Raw genomic sequence first — 24,420 nt, forward strand, 5'->3', positions numbered from 1 at the left:
CCTGGAGCATTTAAAAACAAACTCAACACATCATTCCAGGTCATCTGTAAATGCTTTAGTCTAAACGACTTTAGACACATTTTTTTTTGGTCATCTTTGAGTATTGTGTACTTTATTAGTTATGTAAAAGGAATGAATAGCACTTTATGTCTGGGTCCTCTGTTTCTTCTCTGTTTTTTACAGTTCAGTGGTTTCCAATATATTCACAGAGTTGTACAACCATCTCTATGACCCAGTTTTAGAACATTTTCATCACCCCAAAAAATAAACCCTGTACCAATAAGCACCTCACTGCCCCTGCCCTCCAGTTCCAGACAACTACTAAGCTACTTTCTATCTCTATAGATTTACCTGATGGGAACACTTCATATTAACATAAATGGAATCATAGTGCTGTATGTAATCTCTTGTGTCTGACTCATTTCACTCGGCATAACGTTTACAAGATGCATCCACATTACAGATCAATACTATGTTACTTATCAATAGTTCATTCCTTTTTTCTGGCTAAATAATATTCCATTGCCTGGATATGCTGCATTTTGTTTATCCATTCATTAGTTGTTGGAAATTTGGGTTGCTTCCAATTTGGGGCTATTATGAGCAACAACGCAATGAACACTTGTGTTCAGGTTTTAGTGTGGACGTATGTTTTTATGTCTCTTGCTGATTGACATAAGAGTAGAACTGCTGGATCCCATGGTAATGCTATTTTAATATTTCAAGGAATCACCTGTTTTTCAAAGTGGCTACACCATTTACAAACCTACCAGCAATGGATGAGGGTTCCAGTTTCTTCATAAATTCTCCAAAACTTGCTATTATAAATTTTTTAAAATTATTATAGCCATCCTAGTGAGTATGAAGTGGTAGGTATCTTGTAGTTTTGATTTATGTTTCTTCAATAACTAATGATGTTAAACTTTTTCAGGTTCTTGGTATAACTTCTTTGAAGAAATACCTCTTCAGGTTCTTTGTCTATTTTTAAATTGGGTTATTTGTCCTTTTACTATTGAGTTGTCAGAGCTCTTTATATATTCTGGATGTAATTTCCTTCTCAGATTTATGATTTGCAAATATGTTCTCCCATTCTGTGAGCTTTTTCATGTTCTCACTGGTGTCCTTTGAAACACAAAGTTTTCAACTTCATGAAGTCCAATGTATTTTTTTCTTTTGTCACTTCCACTTTATCTAAAAAAAAAGCCATTGCCTTACTCAAATTTATTCCTATATTTTCTACTAAGGGTTTTATGGTTTTAGCTCTTACATTTAGATGATGTCTATTTTTAATTGAAATATAGTTGATTTAAAATACTATATTAGTTTCAGGTATATAGCAAAGTGACTCAGTTATATATTTTTTAATTTCAGATTATTTTCCACTATAGGTTATTACAAGATATTAAATATAGTGTGTACATGCTAAGTCACACAGTCAGTCGTGTCCAACCTTTGCAACCCTATGCACTGTAGCCCACCAGGCTCCTCTGTCTATGGGATTCTCCAGGCAAGAATACTGGAGAGGGTTGCCATGCCCTCCTCCAAGGGATCTTCCCTGTGCTATACAGTAAATCCTTGTTGCTTATCTTTTTTACATGTAGTAGTATATATCTGTTAATCTTATATTCATAATTTATCCCTTTCCCGTTTCAGTTCGATTCAGTCATGTCTAACTCTTTGCAACCCCATCATGCCAGGCTTCCCCATCCTTCACCAACTCCTGGAGCTGACTCAAACTCATGTCCATTGAGTCAGTGATGCCATCCAACCATCTCATCCTCTGTCATCCCCTTCTCCTCCTGCCTTCAATCTTTCCCAGCATCAGGGTCTTTTCCAATGAGTCAGTTCTTGGCATCAGGTGGCCAAAGTATTGGAGCTTTAGCATCAGTCCTTCCAATGAATATTCAGGACTCAATTCCTTTAGGATTGACTGGTTTGATCTCCTCGAAGTCCAAGGGACTCTCAAGAGCCTTCTCCAACACCACAGTTCAAAGCATCCCCTTTCCCCTTTGGTAACCATGAATTTGTTTTCTATCTCTGTGACTCTACTTCTGTTTTGTAAATAAGTTCATTTGTATCATCTTTTAAGATATCACATATATGTGATGTCATATGATGTTTGTCTTTCTCCGTCTGACTTATTTTACTCAGTAAGATAGTCTCTAGATCCATCCACATTGCTGCAAATGGCATTATTCCATTCATTTTCATGACTGAGTAGTACTCCACTGTTTAGATATCCCACATCTTCTTAAACCAATGGCCTGTTCATGGGCACTTGGGTTGTTTCCATGTCTTGGCTACTATGAATACTGTTATTATAAACACTGGGGTACATGTATATTTTCCAATCAAGAGTTTTCATCTTTTCTGAATAAGTGCTCAATAGTGGGACTGCTGGATCATATGGTAGCTCTACTTTCAGTTTTTTAAGGCAACTCCATACTGTTTGCCATAGTGGTTACATCACCAATAGTTATTTTTTTGTAATATGATGTGAGGTAGGGGTCCAAATTTATTTTCTTACATATGGGTACAGACATTATACTTTTTATATTTTTATTATTCATTTACTTCATTTGTTTACCCTGGCTGGGTCTTTGTTGCTGCGTGCAGGCTTTCTTTTGAAGAAGGCGATGGCACCCCACTCCAGCCCTTTTGCCTGGAAAACCCCATGGACGGAGGAGCCTGGTGGGCTGCAGTCCATGGGGTCGCGAAGAGTCGGACACGACTGAGCGACTTCACTTTCATTTTTCACTTTCATGCCTTGGAGAAGGAAATGGCAACCTCTCTAGTGTTCTTGCCTGGAGAATCCCAGGGACAGCGGAGCCTGGTGGGCTGCCGTCTATGGGGTCGCACAGAGTCGGACACGACTGAAGGGACTCAGCAGCAGCAGCAGCAGCAGGCTTTCTCTAGTTGCGGTGAGCGGGGGCTTCTCACTGTGGTGGTTCCACTGTTGTGGAGCGCGGGCTCTAGGTGCACAGGCTCAGCAGTTGCGGCACTTGGGCTTATTTGCTCCAGGGGTACGTGGGATCTTCCCGGACCAGGGATGGAACTCACTGGCGTGAGGATTCTCAACCACTGGATCACCAGGGAAGTCCCCAGACATTACACTTTAGTTCTATTTCTTAATAACATGTTCTGTATTATACCTCAGTTTCGGTTTCCCATAAATCATCTTTTAGATGATTTTCATCCAACTACAGCCTAGAGTGATAAAAAAGATATTCTAGGGAAGAAATATTTTAAATGAGGAAGTGGTTAGCCCTTCCCACACTGCCTGTAATCTATAATTCATTTCCCCAATTTTAGGCTTTCCCCCTTTTCTTATAACATGTGACAATGCAGTCTTGCGTGACTCAGTCAGTCATAATCATAAAATTAGGTCTGCCCTAAACCTAAGTTATTTAATTTAAATATAAGACTTTGGGTATAAACAATGTGCCAGTCGGCTCTGGTAAATCAGAGATAAAAAGACAGGTATTCTGCTCTCAGACAGTTACAGCCTACATGGGGAGAGGAAAGGCATGTACACAAATAACAACATGGAGTGAGCACCAACACAGGAAGGAAACAGTGTCCATATGGGAGGGGTGGGGAAGACACAGTGAAGGGAGGGGACCAGAACTGGGCCCAGATAGAGAGTGCCAGCCTCTAATACCAGCGGGGTAAGGATCCTGCTGAGCTGGAGACTACACATCCCATCTACAGGGGGATGTTCCCCACTCATTCCCAGCAGATCATATCTCTACAGAGACATGGATCCAGGACTTCCCTGGTGGTCCAGCGGTTAAGACTCTACGCTTCCAGTGCAGAGGGATGGGTTTAATCCCTGGTCAAGGAACTAGAACCCCACATGCTGGGCAGCCAAAAAAAATTTTTTTTTAAACAAACCAAACAGAGACATGGACTCAGGACAGCCAGACTTCAGACTTTCTCATTTTTTTTTTCAAGAGAAGTTGAGGGGGAAAAAATCTGATTTTATGTGTAATCCTTCATTTTTTAAAGTTAAGAAATTTGAATTTTAAAAACTCTACAGTGGGTTTCTCAAAAAGTTAAACATAGAATTACCATATGACTTAGCAGTTTCATCCCTAAGTATATACTCAGAAAAAGTGAAAACAGAGAGTCAGATGGATACTTTTATGCCAGTGTTCACTGCAGCATTCTTCACAATAGCTAAAACGTGAAAATGTCCATCGACAGACAAATGGATAAATAAAATCTGGTACGGCCACACCGTGGCATATTATTCAGCCATGAAAAGAAGCAAAGCATTGATCCTATAACACAGATAAACCTTGAAAACGTTATACTAAGTGACACAAAGGCACAAATATTGTATGATTCCACTGATGTGACATATCTAGAAGACAAAAATCCACAGATGGAAAGGAGATAAGAGGTTACCAGGGGTTGGAGGGTTATTGCTTAATGGTTACAGAGTTTCTGTTTGGGGTGATGAAAACACTTTTGAAATAGACAGTGGCGATACTTGCACAACACCGTGAATGTAACTGATGCCACTGAACCGTGCTTGTAAAAATGGCTAAAATGGAAACTTTTTATATTTTATGTGTTTTAACACACACAACAACAACTCAACTCTAGAATGGCCAAACATGTCCAGGATTACTATGTCAGCTGTGGGCACCAGTTTGGGATCTCAGGCTCAGAATGATTAACACTGGACACTTCATGTGCACCAAGCAAGGACTCAGCAGTAAGGCAAACATCTCACTGATGCTGGAGTAGGGGCAGAGGAGATGGACAAAATTAAAGATACATATGTCTGTATAGTCAAAGCTATGGTTTTTCCAGTAGTCGTGCACGGATATGAGAGTAAAACCATAAAGAAGGCTAAGCGCTGAAGAACAGATGCTTTCAGACTGTGGTGTTAGAGAAGACTCTTGAGAATCCCTTGGACTGCAAGGAGATCAAACCAGTGAATCCTAAAAGATATCAACCCTGAGTATTCATTGGAAGGACTGATGCTGAAGCTCCAATATTTTGGCCACCCGATGCAAAGAGCAGAATCATTGGAAAAGACCTCAATGAAAGACTGAGGGCAGGAGAAGGGGTGACAGAGGATGAGATGGTTGGATGGCATCAGTTTGAGTAAACTCAGGGAGATAATGAAGGGCAGGGAAGCCTGGCATGCTGCAGTCCATGGGGTCGCAAAGAGTTGGACACAACTGAGCAACTGAAAAACAATTCCTCATCCTTAAGGAGATTAAAGGCTAGAACTAGACCTAATTGTAGTAATACAGCAATGCTCTCAGGAAGTTCTAAAAATGTGCTTCAGGAAATTCACAGGCGAGATCACACCTGGTCGTGGGATCTCTAAAGGATTCATGAAGGTGATTGGACTGCAGCTGAGCTTTGCAAGATGGGTAAACAGGTGGGGCTGCTCCAAAAGTAGCAGCTGGAGTCAAGGTTTAGAGGAAGAACAGCAGATGGCATATTTTAGTATCGACTCCAGTTTGGCTGGAGAAGACTCCAAGTAGAGAGGGAGCTGGAGAGGCAGAGGGGGACCCACACCAGGATGCCATGAATACCAAATCAAGAATTTTCCATTTAATTCTGAGCAGCAGAATGAAGTTCTCAAAGCTGTCCCTGAGACTGATTAGCCAGGCATCCATGTATAAGATACATTGAAAAGAGGAGAGTGGGGCCCCTAAACAGTCTGGTGAGAGATAAGAAAGGGCTGGGCCTGACTAGTGGCCATGGTATGCAAAGGAAGGGGCGAGTAGGGACAGGAGGTGGCTGCTTGGATGGATAATAGCTAGAAGCTGATGGCTGCAAGGGGAGGAGGGTGGTTTGTCTCATCTCTATGTGAAAGAGGCTTCCTGAAAAGAAAGCAGTGTGATAGAAATCAAACATACAGCAGGGGTCTAGTCCCAGCTGTGCTAACCCAGCCTGTGCCCTTTGGAACAAATGCAGAATGACCTCATTCATTTATTCATTCATTCATGGTGCTTCAGCGTCCTCACTTTACGATGGGCCTAAATCTCTGTTCTACCCATTTCATGGCATTGCTCTGATGATAAAAACGAAAGCTACTTCAAACCACTTCACATTTAAGTGCCCCATGTTACCTCATTGAAATGAATTTTAGATAACTATCTCTTGTGCTTTAAAATATTGTGTAACGTGTTTGAAATAAATGGGTCATTGGCTGGGGCTTAGAATTAGCTGTGATCCAGAGACCCGATCATATTCATTCCAAGTGTTGACCCCATAAAAGTGACGTGTAATTCACACCCAGCCTCCTCCTGTTTCCTATGCTCACAGAAGGTATAATCTCCTCTTCCCCAGTGCTTCATCTCGTCCAGCTCTTTTGGGAAATAAAAGCTCGTGGATGTTTTGTTACTAAAGCCATGTTCTCTTCAGAGCGTGTGTGCCGAGCAGCCACAAGGAATGGAACATGGAAAACCTTTAAAAGAATTTGTTGTATGACTCAGGGAGCTCAAACTGGGGCTCTGTAACAACCTAGTGGGGTGGGATGGGAAGGGAGATGGGAGGGAGGGTCAAGAGAGAATGGACATATGTATACCCATGACTGATTCCTGTTGATGTCTGGCAGAAACCAACACAACTCTGTAAAGCAATTATCCTTCAATTAAAAAAATAAAAATTTTTTTAAAAAGAGTAAGTTATCATTCTTGCCAGACAGTGCTATGTCATCTTAGGCAAGCCACCAAGCCTAGCTGTGCCTAGATTTCTAAAAGGTGTCTTGGAATGTGTCTGATGACAGACACATGCAGAGATGGAAGCGATGCACTCCCACCATGAAGGAGAAACAGGAACACTTGTTTTAACTTGAGTGGATCCAAGAAAATGAGCACTGGAAAAGTGGCAAGGAGGAAAATGACTTGCTACAAAAGTGAAGTGGGACGCACAGCAAAAGCCATGCACTGGGGAGAGAATGGGAGTTCAGCTGAAGGAGGTTCTGAGACTCGGGGCCTGTCTCAGGTCGACCAGATGAAGAAGGATGCTGTGTTTTTTTTTTAATTTTTAAATTATTTTTATTGAAGTATAGTTGCTTTACAATGTTGTGTTAGTTTCTATTGTGCAGCAAAATGAATCAGCCATATATACATATATATATATATATATATATACACACACACACACACACACACACACCAGGGTCCTCTGCCCATGGAATTCTCCAGACAAGAATACTGGAGTGGGTTGCCATTTTTTCCTCCAGGGGATCTTCCCAACCCAGGGATCAAACCTGTGTCTCCTGGATTGGCAGGCAGATTCTTTACCACTGAGCCACCAGGGAAGCCCAAATATACATATACTCCCTCCCTTTTGTGTTTCCTTTCCATTTAGGACACCTGGTGGTCCAGTGATAAGACTCAGCACGTTTTTAAGCATCTTATGGTGGGTATCAGGATGGTTTTTCAACCAGTGATTCTACTGTGGGTCAAAGGGGAGCCCGGATCTGACAGGGCAGGTTGGTGTTGAGAACCCTGGGCTATGCTCTCTGCTAGGACTAGGATAGGGAGCACCAGCCAAGAGATGTGGCCTGAGAATGAAAAAATCCGATAGCTGTGATTTCATAAAAACGTATAATCCTTGCTAAGCAAGGGGAGAGAGAAAAGAACGAAGACACGAGGATACGGAAAGCAAGAGAGCAGAACGCCCATCCGGTGGGAGAGGGCAGGACATCACGGATGAGGGCTCTTGTAGGGATCCAGCTGGCAGCACTGTCCAGCTCAGTGGGGCGAAGTGGCCTCGATTTTGGAAAGGCCCATAAATGTACTCTTCCTTCCAAATATCAGGATTCTTCTTCTCCTCCAAATTTCCCTAGAGCTTGGTGCAGTGCATGCACACTAAGTCACTTCATTTGTGTTTGACTCTGCAACTCCATGGACTGTAGCCCGTTCAACCTCCTCTGTCCATGGGATTCTCCAGGCAAGAATACTAGAGTGGGCTGCCATGCCTTTCTCCAGGGGATCTTCCTGACCCAGGGATCGAACCCACGCCTCTTATGTCTCCAGCCTTGGCAGGCAGGTTCTTTACCACTAGCGCCACCTGGGAAGCCCAGGGCTTGGTGCAGCCTGGAGCAGAAACCCCTTCAGGAAGGAACAGACAGAAAAGGCACCCTCTCCTGGCTGGCTCCGCCTCTTGGGTCACGGGCCTCCCCTCTGCACCTGACCCAGAAAGCCCAGGGAGGAAGCTGCGGGAGGCCTGACTCACGCAGCACTCAGCCGCTCGGATCACGGGTGGGCAGGGCCGCGCGTGATGAATCACTGAGAGCCTGACTGCTATTCTGAGCACCGCCAAGGACACGGATGCTCTTGTTCTCTCCTTCCCTGTCTGGCTGCCAGGAGATGAGCGCTTTAGGAACTGAGTATCTTCATTTTTTTTTATATAGCCCAAGACAGAAACTATCTAACACTTTCTATTCTTCCTGTGTCCCCTTCTCAATTCCTGGAAATCACCCATAGGAGAAAAGGACCAAGAGCCAGCTCCGTCCAAGCCCAGCGAAAGCAACCTTGCTGAGAATCCATCCCAGGGAGGGGCCGGGGAGGAGAGGGCACACCTAGTGGAATTTCCCAGGTGAATTACCTGGCTGTTTATTTTGATTAAAAGTGCCCAAGAAGTATGTAATTTTAAGTTCTAAATTCTATTAATACGAGGAAAAATCAGATTGATACCTACAGCTCTGTAAGTGCACAGCACTGGGATTAATTTCTCGATTTTTCAGCTCCCTTGCAGTCCATGACTAAAAGTTACAAAGACAGACAATCACAGGTGACGGTGAGAACATGGAGAAACTGGGATCTTCACAGATCGCTGGTGGGGCTGTAAAATGGTACAGCCACTTTAGAAAACAGTTCGGTAATTCTTTATGTTAAATATAGTTAGGATATGAGCCAGCAATCCCACACCCAGGTATATATTCAAGGGACCTGTAAACATATAGCCACACAAAAACTTGTACACAAATGCCCCTATCAGCATTACTCACAGTAGCCAAAAAGTGAGACTAACCCAAATGTCCGTTAACTGATGAGTGAATAAACACGTGGTAAATGCATATAATTCAGTCATAAAAAGAAACGAAGTACTGATATTATACATACCACAACAGAAATGAGCCTTTGTCTCAGGTGTACCTGTGGGATATTTGTTTATTTAGATTAGGTGAAAGAAAAAACAGATGTTAATGTATAATAGTGTTTGCTGGACTTCCCAGTGGTTAGGAATCTGCCTGTCAATGCAGGGGACACAGGTCAATCCCTGGTCCAGGAAGAGTCACATGCCATGGGGCAATTAAGACCGTATGCCACAACCATAATTGTAAAAAAAAGACAAAAAACAGTGCTTGCTTTGGTAGCACATATTTTCAAATATAAATAATGTAGCTGCAGAATAAAAGCACAAATTATGTCAGTAAATATAAATAAGCCAAACATTCGAGAGGATTAGATTAAATCACCATTTTTTAAATTTATTTTTAATTGGAGGATAATTGCTTTACAATGTTGTTGGTTTCTGCCAGACATCACCATGAATCAGCCATCGGCACGCATACGTCCCCTTCCTCTCGAACCTCCCTCCCACCTTCCACCCTATCCCACTCCTCTAGGTTGTCACAGAGCAGCGGGCTGAGCTTTCCACTTCATACAGCAAATTCCCACTGGCTATCTTTACATATGGTAGTGTATGTTTTCAATGCTGCCCTCTCAGTTCATCCCATTCCCTCCTTCCCCTGAGCACCATGGCCACAAGTCTGTTCTCCATGTCTGCGTTTCTGTTGCTGCTCTACAAATAGACTTATCAGCACCATTTTTCTAGATTCCATATATATATATATACGTTAACATATGATGTTTGTTTTCCTCTTTCTGACTTAGTTCACTCTGTATAACAGGCTCTGGGTATCCACCTCACTAGAACTGATGCAAATTCATTCCATTTTATGGCTGAGTAATATTTACCGTATGCTGTTGCTGTCATTCAGTTGCTAAGTCGTGTCCAACTCTGCAGCTCCACGAACTGCAGCACACCAGGTTTCCCTGTCCATCACTATTTCCCTGAATTTGCTCAAACTCTTCTCCACTGAGTTGGTGATGCCATCCAACCATCTCATTCTCTATTGCCTCCTTCTCCTCTTGCCCTCAGTCTTTCCCAGCATCAGGGTCTTTTCCAATGCACCAGTTCTTCACATCAGGTGGCCAAAGTATTGGAGCTTCAGCTTCAGCACCAGTCCTTCCAATGAATACTCAGGGTTGATTTCCTTGAGGATTGGCTAGTTTATCTCCTTGCACTCCAAGGGACTCTCAAGAGTCTTCTCCAGCACCACGGTTCCAAAGCATGGGCAACACTCACTTCTCAAAGTGATTCAGAAAGGTTGAAAACAGAAATTATATTACTTTAGGACAGTTACATTAGGCAAATCCAAACAAAGAGAATATCAGACATGGTTCAATTCAGAGACAAAAAGCATTGAACCAAAACAAAACCCTTAGCAATACTCAAGGGTGCAATTTATAGTCCAATTATATAATGAAAAAAAATATATACAAATGTACTTTCGTTAATATGGTATGAACATTTATAAATGAAAAATTATAAAAGATATGAGAAGAAATATATACTGATAATAATCACTTTTCTCAGTTCACTAGTAAGTAGACAAAAGGTATCTAAGAGTATGCTGCTAAGTCGCTTCAGTTGTGTCCGACTCTGTGTGACCCCATAGACGGCAGCCCACGAGGCTCCCCCGTCCCTGGGATTCTCCAGGCAAGAACACTGGAGACGGTTGCCATTTCCTTCTCCAATGCATGAAAGTGAAAAGTGAAAGTGAAGTCGCTCAGTCGTGTCCGACTCTTAGCGACTTTAGCGACCCCATGGACTGCGGCCTACCAGGCTCCTCAGTCCATGGGATTTTCCAGGCAAGAATACTGGAGTGGGGTGCCATTGCCTTCTCCGATCTAAGAGTATAGAAGCTTTCAGTCTCAAAAATAAGATCAAATTGATACACCGAACTCTGTAGCCTGAAAACAAACTACACCAAACTCTGTAGCCTGAAAACAAACTACATTTTCATTCAAGTCCTGTGGGGTTTTAATTTAGGGAGGTGATTGAGTCATGACAAGAAGAGGTCAAAGCCATTGAAAGATTTCTGTTACTCACTGTTCCTGAAAGACGGGCACACCGCACCCACAGGGCCACCCAAGGAAGGCCACACAAGGAAGGAAGCACACAAGGAAGGAGCTAGACCAGGAGACGGAAGGGGCTGGGGAACACCTCAGCCAGAGCCTTTACTGTGTTTCCTGGAGGCAAGGCAAGACACGACAGGATAAGCAGGTTAGGACTGTCTAGTCTCTATAATTCTGGCAGGCTTTGGGAATGGCTGTCTCCTAGCTGTTTGGCACCTGGCTTTCAGTTGACTAGGGAGGGGGAGAGACTGGCTTGGTGTGTAAGAGTCTGATAAAGGGTGTGGCTGGTTTGGTGTGCGGGCTCAGGACCAGACTATTTGCATATGAAAAGTGGACTGCAGGGCAAGCCCTGTGCCAAGGCTAAGAGCTGGCTAGTCCTGGGAGGGGGGCTGTCTCTGCCCCGAGGCCACAAATGCCAGAGCATCATACAGAAAATAAAATACAATTAAGATAGTTGGTCTTCTGATGAATGGACACCAAATAGACAAATCCAGGATCTAAGAAAATGCAGCCTCAGAAACATTATGCTTAAGTGAAAGGAGCTAATCACAAAAGACTATGTATTCCATTTATATGAAATGTCTACAGTAGGCACTACAGTAGGCAGATCCACAGGTACAGATGGTATCTCTGACTCAGTGGACATGAGTTTGAGCAAACTCCAGGAGATGGTGAAGGACAGGGAAGCCTAGGGTGCTGTTGTCCATGGGGTCGCAAAGAGTCAGACATGACTGAGCAATTGAGCAACAGCAGCAGGTACAGAGGCTTCCCAGTGGCTCAGTGGTAAAGTATCCGCCTGCAGTGCAGAAGACACAGGTTCCATCTCTGGGTTGGGAAGCTCGCCTGGAGAAGGAAATGGCAACTCACTCCAGTATTCTTGCGTGGAAAAACCAACGGACAGAGGAGCCTGGCGTGTTACAGTCCATGGGGTCGCAAAGAGTAGGACACAACTTAGCGACTGAGCATCCACCACAGAGACAGAACGTAAATCATAAGTTGTCATGAACTGGGGAAAGCAAAGAACAGAACTTAGAATGACTGCTAAGAGGTATGAGGTTTCTTTGGGGATTGATGAAAATGTTCTAAAATTAGATAGACTTGTGACTATCCCTAAAACCACTGTTCAATTTTTTAATTAATTTTTATAGAAGTGTAGTTTCTAAACGACTATATATTTTGAAGGGTGAGTTAGATATATGCAAATTATATCTCAATAAAGTTGTTATTTTTTAAATATATATGGACTTCCTTAGTGGCCCAATGGTTAAGACTCTGCCCTTTCAATGCAGTGGGTGCAGGTTTGACCCTGCTCAGGGAACTAGATCCCACAAGCCACATGGTGTGGTGAGGAAAAAAAATCAGCAGAAGAGAGGTATCACTGCTACTTACCCTCAAATCGCTGATGTCTCAGATTTTCTAGTTAGAGATGAGGATCATGTAAGATATCAACATTAACCCAGGAAACAAAGAGAGTCCCCTTTGGATAGCTGAACAGGAGAAAAACAACACAAAAATACTGTTTAGAAGGATTATTCTAAGAGTTGTGCATGGGGCAGACTGGGAAAGGGAAGACTAGAAGGGGGGACACTAGAAATAAGGCCCTTGAGAATAATTCAGGTAGAGGAAATTGACTTAGAAATCAACAAGATGAGTTCGAAAAGCAAGCCAGTTATATAACCGATTCCCTTTGCTGTACAGCAGAAACACAAACAACATTGTAAATCAACTACACATCCCAATAAAAATGTTAAAAAAAGAAAAGCAAGGGGGAAAGAATCAGTAACACCTGGAGACCGTGGACGAGGAGCGAGGAAAAGATGCAGCAGCAAGTATCCTTAAGCTGTGAGCCTGGGGCTGATGGTGTTGCCACTGCTAGTTCAAGTCAACTCAGGAAATGTGAGAATTAGGGCTCAGTGGAAATTCTCAGTCACTTAATGAGAGAGCCCATTAATGAATAAGGATCAAAATGTGCCTTGACACCTAAGCTTACCCAGAAATGTTTCAAGCAACTTATTAAGCAAGACCAGTAGGAGAGTATGTGGGAAGTAGCTTTGCCAGGACTGGGGTGAGAAAATGAACTCTCTTACTTTGGGCTGCTGGCAGGACGTCGGGGTGATCACCAGGCAGTTTAAGATTGGAAAATGAGTAATAAACAGGGGCTAGTGAGAAAAATCTGGTAGTCGTTGGGAGGTTTTAGGAAAATATGAAAAAGTGAACCGTGTAAAAGAAGTACCGGAACAGGCACAGAGAAAATTAAACATTTAAGTCCTGCCTCCCATGTACCTTGCACTGTAGGAGAGGATTTTTCAAAATGGTGAGAAGGTACACCTGACTTGCTAGAGTTTTGCAGACAGGTGATGACAAAACTAAAAATAGAGTATGAACAAGTGTCTGGAACACAGAAGATGAAACAATTTTGTCTGGAGAGTTCTCTTAGGATTGAGGATTAGGAAGAAAAGGGGGAAATCAAAATGGAGAGAAACCGAATTCAAAGAATAAGAAGGTAGTTACAACATCAAAAGTAGAGAATGAAGATGGTCAGCTTTGATCAGGAAGCAACGGCAGGGAGAATAGCTTCAAAAAAGATTTAAGATTAGAAGCATAAAAGGCTGAAAGGGAAAGGTGGAAGTTGTCTTCAATATATCAAGGGAAAATATAGACCTGTCTTGCTTTCAGTTCAGTCACTCAGTCGTGTCCGACTCTTGCGACCCCATGGACTGTAGCGCGCCAGGCTTCCCTGTCCATCACCAACTCCCAGAGCTTGCTCAAACTCATGTCCATCAAGTCGGTGATGTCATCCAACCATCTCATCCTCTGTCGTCCCCTTCTCCTCCTGCCTTCAATCTTTCCCAGCATCAGGGTCTTTTCCAATGAGTCAGCTCTTCACATGAGGTGGCCAAAGTATTGGAGTTTCAGCTTCAGCATCAGTCCTTCCAGTGAATATTTAGGACTGATTTCCTTTAGGATGGACTGGTTGGATCTCCTTGCAGTCCAAGGGACTCTCTCAAGAGTCTTCTCCAACACCACAGTTCAAAAGCATCAATTCTTCAGCGTTCAGCTTTCTTTATAGTCCAACTCTCACATCCATATATGACTACTGGAAAAACCATAGTTTTGACTAGACGGACCCTTGTCAGCAAAGTAATATCTCTGCTTTTTAATATGTCTAGGTTGGTCATAGCTTTTCTTCCAAAGAGGAAGTGTCTTTTAACTTCATGGCTTGAATTTAATTTCACTGTTGTTTTGGAAGGGAGATTTAGGACCACTGGAAGAAACTGTTAAGATTTTCGCTCAGTAGAACTCATTTTCTAACGAGAGCACTCCCACAACGAATGGCCTCATGTGGGAGGGCCTGGCTGGGGGGCGCATGGGTAGAGCATCCACTCAGAGAACTGATGTGGAAAGCAAGGGTGAGAATCTCACCGGAGGCCCAGAGAACTGACAAACTAGGGGGTGGCGGAAGATGGAGAGCAGGTAATCAAAAGGAGTGGAATTTAGAGTGACGTCAAGGCCTCCGTTCCTGTGCAGAAGAGAGACCTGCCCAAGCAGAGAACCTCTAGACAGTCCTGATCTTTCAATGGAACAGGCAGGCTGTGTCGCCAGTGGTGATAAGAGGCTGGTGGGGCGGGGATGGGGGCGGGTGGGTGGACTGAGAACTTCTGAGGGAATGACTAGCCAGGAGGGTTTCAAAGTCAATGGATGTAAAGTAATAATGAAATGAAGCCCCCGTGCCACTCTGACAAGTGCAGTGGGCAGGGTCTTTGGAACTTTGTCTCCCCCTGCTGAGGCCAGAGGTGTGAGCAACTGAAACGAGGAAAGGAGCCCCAGAGCAAAGAACAGTTTCTTTGGGGGGTTGGGGGGTAGAAAGAGGAAAATACAAATGCTGATTTTCATTAATCGCCTCATTAGTTAGATCCTGCAGCATGAAGTGAGGTGCTGTGCCAAAGCCAAGCAGCAGACACATGTGGGAAGGGGGCCGGCACTGGTCATCTCTGGGGCCACTCTGCTAATGTTTTTTGGGGCTTTCCTGGTGGTCCAGTGGTTAAGACTCTGCGCTTCCACTGCAGGCGGATGGGTTCGATCCCTGGTCAGGGAACTAAGACGGCTAAAAAAAAAATCTTGCTAGGCTTTTCTCTAAAAGGCTCTTCTCTTAAGTAACCCACCCCTTCATCCAGACGCTGTTTCAACAGCCTGAAAGTGACTGCAGAGACCAAGAGCGGGAGCTTTGGCTTTCCCTCAGACAAGGCACAGGCTTGAATTTTCAAAGTTCTAATAAATTGTCTTCTCTCCAAGACCTTGTTCACAGAATCATCATCTTTAGGAGAACCGACCTAGTAATGCAAACGAGGACGAAACCTCTCTCACACCTGAGGGCATTTGGGGAGTCTGCCTGCAGCCCATACTTCAGTCACTGCTCCTTCCTCCCCCAGCCCCACCCTCCTGGCTCCAGAGCAGTCTCTCTGCCTTTTGTAACCTCATTAACATCTTCATCCCGTGCAACAAAGGCAAGTTATGTATGCTACTCCTTAGGTATTATTTTTTTAATGAAATCCACAGCAATAGTTAGGTTCCTGAAACTCTCTATGGTGAGCCTCGGAAAACAAACAAAATGCTAAGTAAATAAGCAAATGTGCACATACACACATACAATCATATCCTGATGTCACTCTTCGGGGTGTGGTGATAACTATTAAACAAGCTGAAGGCCTTAGAAGTGCTCAGATAAAAGGCTTTACCTAAACCCAGTTATCCTATTACAATCCACAAGAACATTTTCATCCAAAGGGATGGCATTTTTACGAGTATTTCACTGATGATGAAGTTATGACAACTTCCTTGGGATTCAAGGGGATTTAAAATGGTTGCAAATGATTTTGTTACTTGTTATCTAATTTCTGAAAGGACAAAAAGGAAAAATAAGCTATTTCTTTAATCGGAGGGCAGTGGCAGATGAGAAAAAGCTGACTCATGCCACTTTAGATGCAAGACCGTAATTCAAACTGAGTTAAACATTCATTAGAAAGAAGGGTGGGGTGGGGGGCGGGGGTGCTTCCCTGGTGGGTCAGTGGTAAAGAATTGGCCTGCCAGTGCAGGAGACGCAGGCTAGATCCCTGGTCCAGGAAGATCCCACGTGGTGCAGAGCAACTAAGCCCATGCAGCACAACTACTGAGCCTGTGCTTCAGAGCCCATGCTCTGCAACGAGAGAAGCCACAGCAATGAGAAGCCCATGTACTACAGCTAAAGAGTAGACCCCGCTGCTGCGCCCAGAGAAAATCCCACACAGTAACAAAGACCCAGCACAGCCACAAATAGATAATCCTAAAAAAAGAAAGACGAGTAAGGGAACTCCCTGGTGGGCCAATGGTTAGGCCTCAAGAGTTTTCATCGCCAGGACCCAGTTTAATCCCTGGTTGGGGAACTAAGATCCCACAAGCTATGCAACTTGGTCATGAATAAAGAACAAGAAGGGTAAGAGTAGTGACCGTGGTCAAGAGTAAGGGGTAGAGCTGGCGCAGGTGGGCTCGTGACAGCATCACCTCCACCAACTCCAGGGCCGAGAGGAGGGAAGACCAGAGTCTGTTGGGTAGGAGATAGTCCCGAGCCTCAGGCGGAAGGACCAGGAAAGAGGGAAGAGATGCTTTTTAAAAAGGCAAACCTGGAGCGCCGAGGGGCACTCAGCCCAGCAGCAGGAGCGAGGCAGAAAGCAGTCTTAAGACAAAGCTTCGCAGCGTCTGGCCGGCCTTTCACCTGTAGGGCTGGCTTTTGCACAGCATATACCTTGGAAGGTATACGCTGTGAGCTTTTGCACAGCATATACCTTGGAAGGAAGCCTAGGACAAGATTCAAGTCAAATGAGAAGAGGATGTGTGGCATCACAGAAACCAACACTCATGTCAGAAGACCTGGGTTCTGAGTCAGTCCTGCTGTCGGATGCTAGATGTGTGTCCCCGGGCAAACCTATGAGCTTCTCAGAGCCTTAGCTCTCCAACCTAAGGACCAGATCCATCATGGGCCCTCCTACGTCACAGCGGGTAAGACACAGCGATGGACAGGAGGGCACCTGTAAAAGTCGTGTGAAGGAAGGAAAGCAAGGAGGGAAGGAGGGAGGAAGAAAATGAGGCCAGGGAGATGAGAAGTTTAAAATAAACAAATAAAGGAGGTGCACACACATGAAGCATTGTTCTGGTGATGGCGGGAAGACCACACCCCTGGGGCTTAAGCACAGAATGCCCTTTCAAATATTAGTCTTGACGTACACATACATTTGGATATAGTTATGTGTGTGTGTGCAGTTAAAAGTAACACATAGTTTTATATATATATACATATATATTGATGTACACATACATTTATATATAGTTATATGTGTGTGTGCAGTTAAAAGTAACACATAGTTTTATATATATATACATATACAGTCACCTAGAATTATCTATAACACATATATAACAATTTAATTAATTTGTATTATCTGTGTTCACACATATAAATTTCATACAGAATCTGATTTATTCTGGATATATGCTGAAACAAACTTGGTCATGGGAAATGATCGGGGCATTTATAGAAAAGGAAAAGGAAGATGGGGCTTCCCTGGTGGCTCAGACAGTAAAGAATCTGCCTGCAGTGCAGACCAGGTTTCGATCCCTGTGTTGGGAAGATCCCCTGGAGAAGGGAACAGCTACCCACTCCAGTATTCTTGCCTAGAGAATCCCAGGGACAAAGGAGTCTGGCAGGCTACAGTCCACAGGGTCAGAGAGGCAGACATGACTGAGTGACTAAGCGCGCGCGCGCACACACACACACACACACACACACACACACACGGAAGATGAGCCTGAGCCTGTACAGAGGCCACGTGGGAAGGTCCACCAGCTGTCTTGATTAAATGGCTGCTGCAACCTTGGACATGGACTTGATTCCTTCATGTTCACAATGTAACTGAGGAAATGACAACTTAACCAGAAACAACCAGAGAATAAAATAAGGCAGTAAAACTACTCAGCCCGGGCAGACTTCATAGTCTACCTGTAATGGCTCAAGAAGTTCAAAGGAAGCAAAGAGCATTAGAAGGGGTAAACAGGAAAAGCTCCATGGAGATTAACACATACACAGAACTATATATAAAACAGATACTCTGGATAGCACAGGGAAGTCTACTCAATATTTTATAACAACCTATAAAGGAAAAAAATCTGAAAAAGGATACACACACACAAATATATATATATATATATATATATATATATATATATAAACTGAATCATTTTGCTGTACATCTGAAACTAGTACAACACTGTAAATCAACTATACTTCAATTTAAGTAACCTGGCCATTCACTGCAGGAAGCGGTGTCCTAGTCAAAGCGAGAGGAAGGGCAAGGTTCGGGGTCAGGAAGACACACCCACGAGACTCCCTTTCCACTCTCTTTTTCCTTCCACCTTTTCCAACATGATCAACATTTACTCAGCACCAACCATGCAAGGAACTAGGCATTGGAGAAAACGACCAATAATCTCCTTGGAGAGTCAGATATAAAAATAGGTAAGCAGCTAAGCACCAAATAAGTAATCTTACGCTCACTACCAAAAAAAGGCGAGACAGTGGATGCTCGTAAGGCTGGCTGGGGAGCTGTTCTTGGACCACATGATGCTTGGCCAAGACTTGAAGGAAAAGTAAGACTCAGAAAGCAGAGAGTTAAAAAGAGGTAAAACGGACATAAAGTGTGAGTCAACACAAGACGGTAAGCACTACAGTGTGAGAGTACCAGTACTTAACTACTGACCTGTACACTTAAAATGGTTAAGAGCATACATTTTATGTTACATGTAGTCTATCACAGTTAAGCTTTTTTTCATCTAAAAACAAAACCAAAAAACTGGTACATCCTTACAAAAAAAAAAAAAAAAAGACATAAATACTGCCATTTGTAGCCAAGTAATAGATGACTGGGCTTCCCTGGTTAGCTGAGCAGTAAAGAATGGTTTCCATCCCTGGGTTGGGAAGATCCCCTGGAGAAGGAAATGGCAACCCACTCCAGTATTCTTGCCTGGGAAACCCAATGGACAGAGGAGCCTGGCAGGCTCCAGTCCGTGGGGTCGCAAAAGAGCCAGACACAACTTAGCAACTAAACAACAGTTAAGACGACCAGTCTGATTCTGTAGCAAGTTCGTGTAGAGGGACAGTGGGAGAGTCAGTAAAGAAATAGACAGAAGCTAGGCTGTGGGAAACCTAGGCAAACAGGTACACCCGATTCTCTCAACCAAGGTTTCTAACTTTGTGGCCCAAGGATTGGCTTCAAGTTTTGGTCCACGAACACCCTGTAATAAATCTTATTTTCTCCTCTTTAATAATTTTATCATTTTTGGCTGTGCTGGGTCTTTGTCACTGCGAGGGCTTTTCTCCAGTTGTAAAGCACAGGCTCCAGGGCTCACAGGGCTCTGTAGTCGCAGCTCTAGACCACAGGCTCAATAGTTGTGGTGCATGGGCTTAGTCACTCCACAGCATGTGGGATCTTCCTGGATGAGGGATCGAACTTGAGTCTCCTGCACTGGCAGGAGCCACCAGGGAAGCCCCCTTGTAACAAATCTTGAATGTTTGTTTATAAGTGCATTTTGATCTGGGGAGAGGGTACATGGGTTTTGGATTCTCAAAATGGCTTCTGACTTAGGAAAATTTGAAAACCATTCATGAAGGCAATTGGCAGTGTGGTCTGGGTGGGGACAGGATGGGGCCTGAGGCTACATAAGTTGAGCTCACTTCCCTTGAGACTTGCTCTTAACTAAACACCAGATAGTATTATGTAAACAGGTGCAGTACCTCTCTTTAGGACTTAACAGAGCTATTGTTAGGTTCTAAGAACAGCTCTCTGGGAAAGCTGGTGACCCCTCTTATAGAAACTAGCAGAGGATGAGCAGAGAAGAGAACCCAGTAAAAAAAAAAAAACAGGAGGTAAGGAGATTCAATACACTGAAATGCCATAAAAGCCAAAGGAAAAAAAGTCCTGGAGAAGATGAAGGGGTTACCAGCATCAAGTTTAAGAGGAGGATTAAGAAAGGAATGAAAAAAAAAAGATCGCTAAGTTCTATGACATTCCATTGCACTGTTTCTGTAGTGATACAGAAAAAAAGGTCAGAGGTTAAGGGTAAGATATCCAACTTAGAATACTTGGGAGAGCAGAGAGAGGTGCTGTAATTATGACATGATAATTATGTCAGAGCATGAGACATAAACCAGGACTGTCTTGGATGAATGGAAATACAGTTAGTTCCTTAGCTGAGGAGGAAGTACAACAGCCAGGAAGGCAGCAGATACCATCTGTTAACTCAAAGGACTTGGTCTTGAAAAGGAAAATAGGACATAAGTCAGAAGAACTAGTCAGGATAAGAAAGGGCTGTGTCAGCTACCTATGTGGGAGATGGGAGGACGTCGAAGGTTGAAAAGGAGAAGGAAGGAGTGGACTAGAACAACTTGTACCCTCTGTCTCGCTGAACATCACAACACACAAAGGGGCGGGCCCTCAGGACACTTGTGTGTGAGTGTTGACTGTGGGGACCATTCTCCAGGAAGTGGCAAAGATTAGAATAAGCCGGAGTGGAGAGGGGTCTTCTCCCTTTGAAACGACAAGGAAGGAGAAAGGGCTTCCCAGGTGGCCCTAGTGGCAAAAAAACCTGCCTGCCAAAGCAGGTGATGTAAGAGACGTGTGTTCGATCCTTGGGTCGGGAAGATCTCCTGGAGGAGGAATGGCAACCCACTCTGGTATTCTTGCTTGGAGAATCTCATGGATAGAGGAGCCTGGTGGGCTACAGTCCATGGGGTCACAAAAAAGTTGGACACAACTGAAGCGACTTAGTACGCACAGGAGAAAAGAAAACACCACGTGACCAGAAAAGGCAGGCCAGAGCACTCTATCAGAGATCGAGGCCTCAGAGAATACTTTTCCAAACTAGCCTTCATGACAGCCTTTTCTTCAAGGGAAAACCATAAGAACGTGAGGTCGATTCTTATGGGTTCTTTAAAGCTAATCTGCACATAGACTGCCAGTACCAGAACAGGCAATCCACCCGTAGTGCAAGATATAATTCATTCAATGCTAAGGCGTTATTTTATTTATAATTTCATTGCAGGTACAGCTTGGGGGCTACAGAAAGGTCAGAGGAATACTCGTCCAGCTAAGTTTAAACTGGGGCAAGAAAACAATGGTTGGTGTCAGGATACGAAGGTGTGACCACACTGATTACATGGCAGGGGAAAGGAAATTCTCTCAGCCAAAGGTCACCAAGAGGCTAAATAACCAAAATGGGCTTCATCCACAGATGATTCTTAAACTACAACTAGGCCACTCATCCAAACTCGGCACAGTCCTGCACAAAGGAGGAGGGGAGGCTTTCTCAGAAGGCAGCAGACACAGGCCTGTGCAATCCGGCAGCCCGGCGGGGTCAGTGGCTGGTCAGCCGGGGACACTCAGGAGCAGGGACTCTCCAGGCGTGAGTCACAACTCGGAGCTCGGAGTATAAAGAAAATAACCAGACAGACAGATATTTATTATAAAAGTCAGTTTATTTTCCCTTTCTGTGTTTCAAAAGTTTCCCTTTCTGTCAGTAATGAGCAGTTAACTGATTGGAAGTCTGCTTGATTAAATAACATTAACAAGTTCATAAACACACATTTGAGAGTACAAAGCAAGAGGTTGAAAATTTTCCCCTAACTCCATGTAAATTAGGCAGCCCTCAAAATTGCACGTTTCACCTGCTCACTTTCATAATTTAAAATATATATACAGGATGACCTTAAAATATTGATAATTAGTATAGAATTCACAGCCTTGAAGATGTATATTCTACAAACATCTAAAGAATAGATACCTAGATACATCTCAGGCCCTAGTAATCCACTGTGATTCAATGTCACGTACTTAATGCATAGAAGGCCAAATGGTCTTTCCTTTTTCTCTAATTCTAGTCTTCTGCTGAGGTAACACAAGGAACCCGGTTATGACAGAGACCGAGCCTCTGAAAATAGGGCTAAGCCGACTGGCTTCCTAGTGGATCCTAAAAAGTTCCCAGAGAACAAGCCTGGGGTTGAGTACTTCGGTTATAAATTACATCCTGGAATGTTCACAACTGAGGTACCTCATGGTCCTTGACAGGAAGCCAAAAGACTTCCAGGAGTTGAAGGTAATTCTGAACGAAGATGGAGGAGAACAGCTGACAATCACTGGAAGATATTTCTGCTTCCGGAGCTGATCGACTTCAGAGCAGACACAAAGTAACTGAGCCACTCAGCACGTAGTGTGACTTTTCCCACTTAGAGTTTAACTAAGGGATTCTCTGTCCAAGACAGGCTTACACTGGGCCCCGCTGGAGCGCTGTACCAGGATGTGATGCTTCAGAGATGAGCTGCTCTCTGTAAACTCATGACCGAAGCAAAATGCAGCGATCCTTTCTATTCGTGGAGCGTGTCGTCGCTACAAACCAGGCACGACTGTCGCGTGGTCACTCAGCTTTCCAGGATGGAGGACAAGGGTCCAAGTTCAATAGAGCATTTACGGTTAAAGGGATGAACCTCCACAGGCCAACAGAGTTGCTGGCAGATTCACAGGCCATTCAGTACATTCATGGAACAGCAGCGATAAATAAAAATCATTAATTCCTGTAGTGTAGAAAAAACAACCCAGCCTTCACTCTGGTCAGCATCTCCGGGGGCTCACACTGCTGAAAGAGGCCTGACAATCTGAGGTTATATTGGAGTTCTTAAGACAAACCCAAAATAGGGTGAATTAAGAGAATAAGAGTCCTGATGTTCTTTTGTGGGCACCAGTCACTCATTCAACACTCGAGTTTGTCGTCTTTGCATAAGAGAGCATGTTTCCCTCACTATTAATGGTGAAATAAACAGAACTGTGCAACTTGTCTGTGAAGAGAAAAAGGGCATTAAATGTACAGTGATAATTTAATTCTGTTAGTGCTTCATCGTTTGAACATAATAATGAATTTGGACTACATTCTTTTTGACTTCCTACAAAGATAATTCTTAATCTTTATTGAAACAGAAAATGATTTTGAAAATTACAGTTACTATAATAAAATACTTAATGTAACATTACAGTCTCTTCAAAAAAAGAACCAAATGAAATAATTTGCTATAAGTAGAGCAGAGAATTGATACTGGAGCTCAGATTTCAAACAGCGTTTCTTCGAACAGATTCCATTTTCCATGACAATTTCTGGTATGATTAGACCAGCAGGTACATCAGGAAGTATCTCCCTCTGCTTAGGGCGGATATCAGAAGAGGAACACAGAGTTACAGGGCCCAGCCTTTAGGAGCCAGAAACAATGAAGCTGACGGAAGCATCCTTTGTGATGGCAAAGAACGTAAGCCTTAAGGCCGCTCGCTCCAGGGGACTGCAGGTGCTGAGCTGTCTCCAGGGCCCCTTGGACAGGCTGGAGGACAATGTCTGGACTTGGGCAATGGAGGCTGCCTCCAATTAGGATGCTCTCAACTGAGGGAAAGGATACTAAATACACCCTCTGGTGCACGAAGCTGTCACCAGACTCTCAAGTGGACCAGTCTCGAGCACTGTGTCTCAATAACATGGTGAGAACACATCACGTGCTTTTTCAACAGACAGCAATGTTTTAAAAGCACAAGGCCTTATTTTGTTTTGGCTGCTTCCCAGAAAATACAGAGTTCCAGCCAAGAATATCTAAGGTGCAACAGATATTTTCTCAAGAGACTCAAGGTTCATTTTAGAACTCGAACGCCACAGTGTTAATTATAGCAATGCTTCTTTTTTAACCCTACGTGGTTTGGCATACACATTTCCTTCAGAATTCCCAAATTATACTTAGTGACAGAGAGTACCCTGGAAGAGTACCCTGATTAACAGTTGGGGATGTAAGTCTCTCACCATTTTTTCTGGAATCATGAATGACAATACTCATTAGACTCAGGTCAAGGGCAAACCTAACAGCCCTTTCCTTCCTTGAAAAATGAATGTGTCTTTTAGAATAGTAAGATGCTACTTTTCACAAAAGAATCTTTAAAAGCAGTCAGCAATGTTGCTGGTTTAAGAAGTGATTTAACCTAACTGTAAGAAGAAATGAACTACTGACACCTGCGACAACATGGATGAATTGCAAAATAATTATGCTGACTGGAAGAAGCTGACAAAAATATGGAGTGTGTAATTCCATGTATATGAAACTCAAGAAAATGCAAAGTAGTCTACA

The 24,420-nt window shown here is 43.6% G+C and overlaps 1 protein-coding gene across 13 annotated transcripts in view; it reads right to left on the bottom strand.

Annotated features, from left to right (window-relative positions):
- Positions 1-9,446: 9,446 nt before the first annotated feature.
- SLC37A3 (solute carrier family 37 member 3) overlaps positions 9,447-24,420 on the bottom strand; it is a 69,529-nt gene continuing 54,555 nt past the window's right edge. For 4 of the 13 annotated variants that reach the window (XM_061414887.1, XM_061414893.1, XM_061414886.1 and 1 more), the window contains one exon: positions 23,107-23,459. In XM_061414887.1, coding sequence (XP_061270871.1) covers positions 23,301-23,459 — 159 coding nt within the window. In that variant the 3' untranslated portion in view covers positions 23,107-23,300. The other 9 variants (XM_061414894.1, XM_061414890.1, XM_061414892.1 and 6 more) reach the window with 7 other exon arrangements.

Source organism: Bos javanicus, chromosome 4 (assembly GCF_032452875.1).
Source record: "Bos javanicus breed banteng chromosome 4, ARS-OSU_banteng_1.0, whole genome shotgun sequence".
Taxonomy (NCBI): Eukaryota; Metazoa; Chordata; class Mammalia; order Artiodactyla; family Bovidae; genus Bos; species Bos javanicus.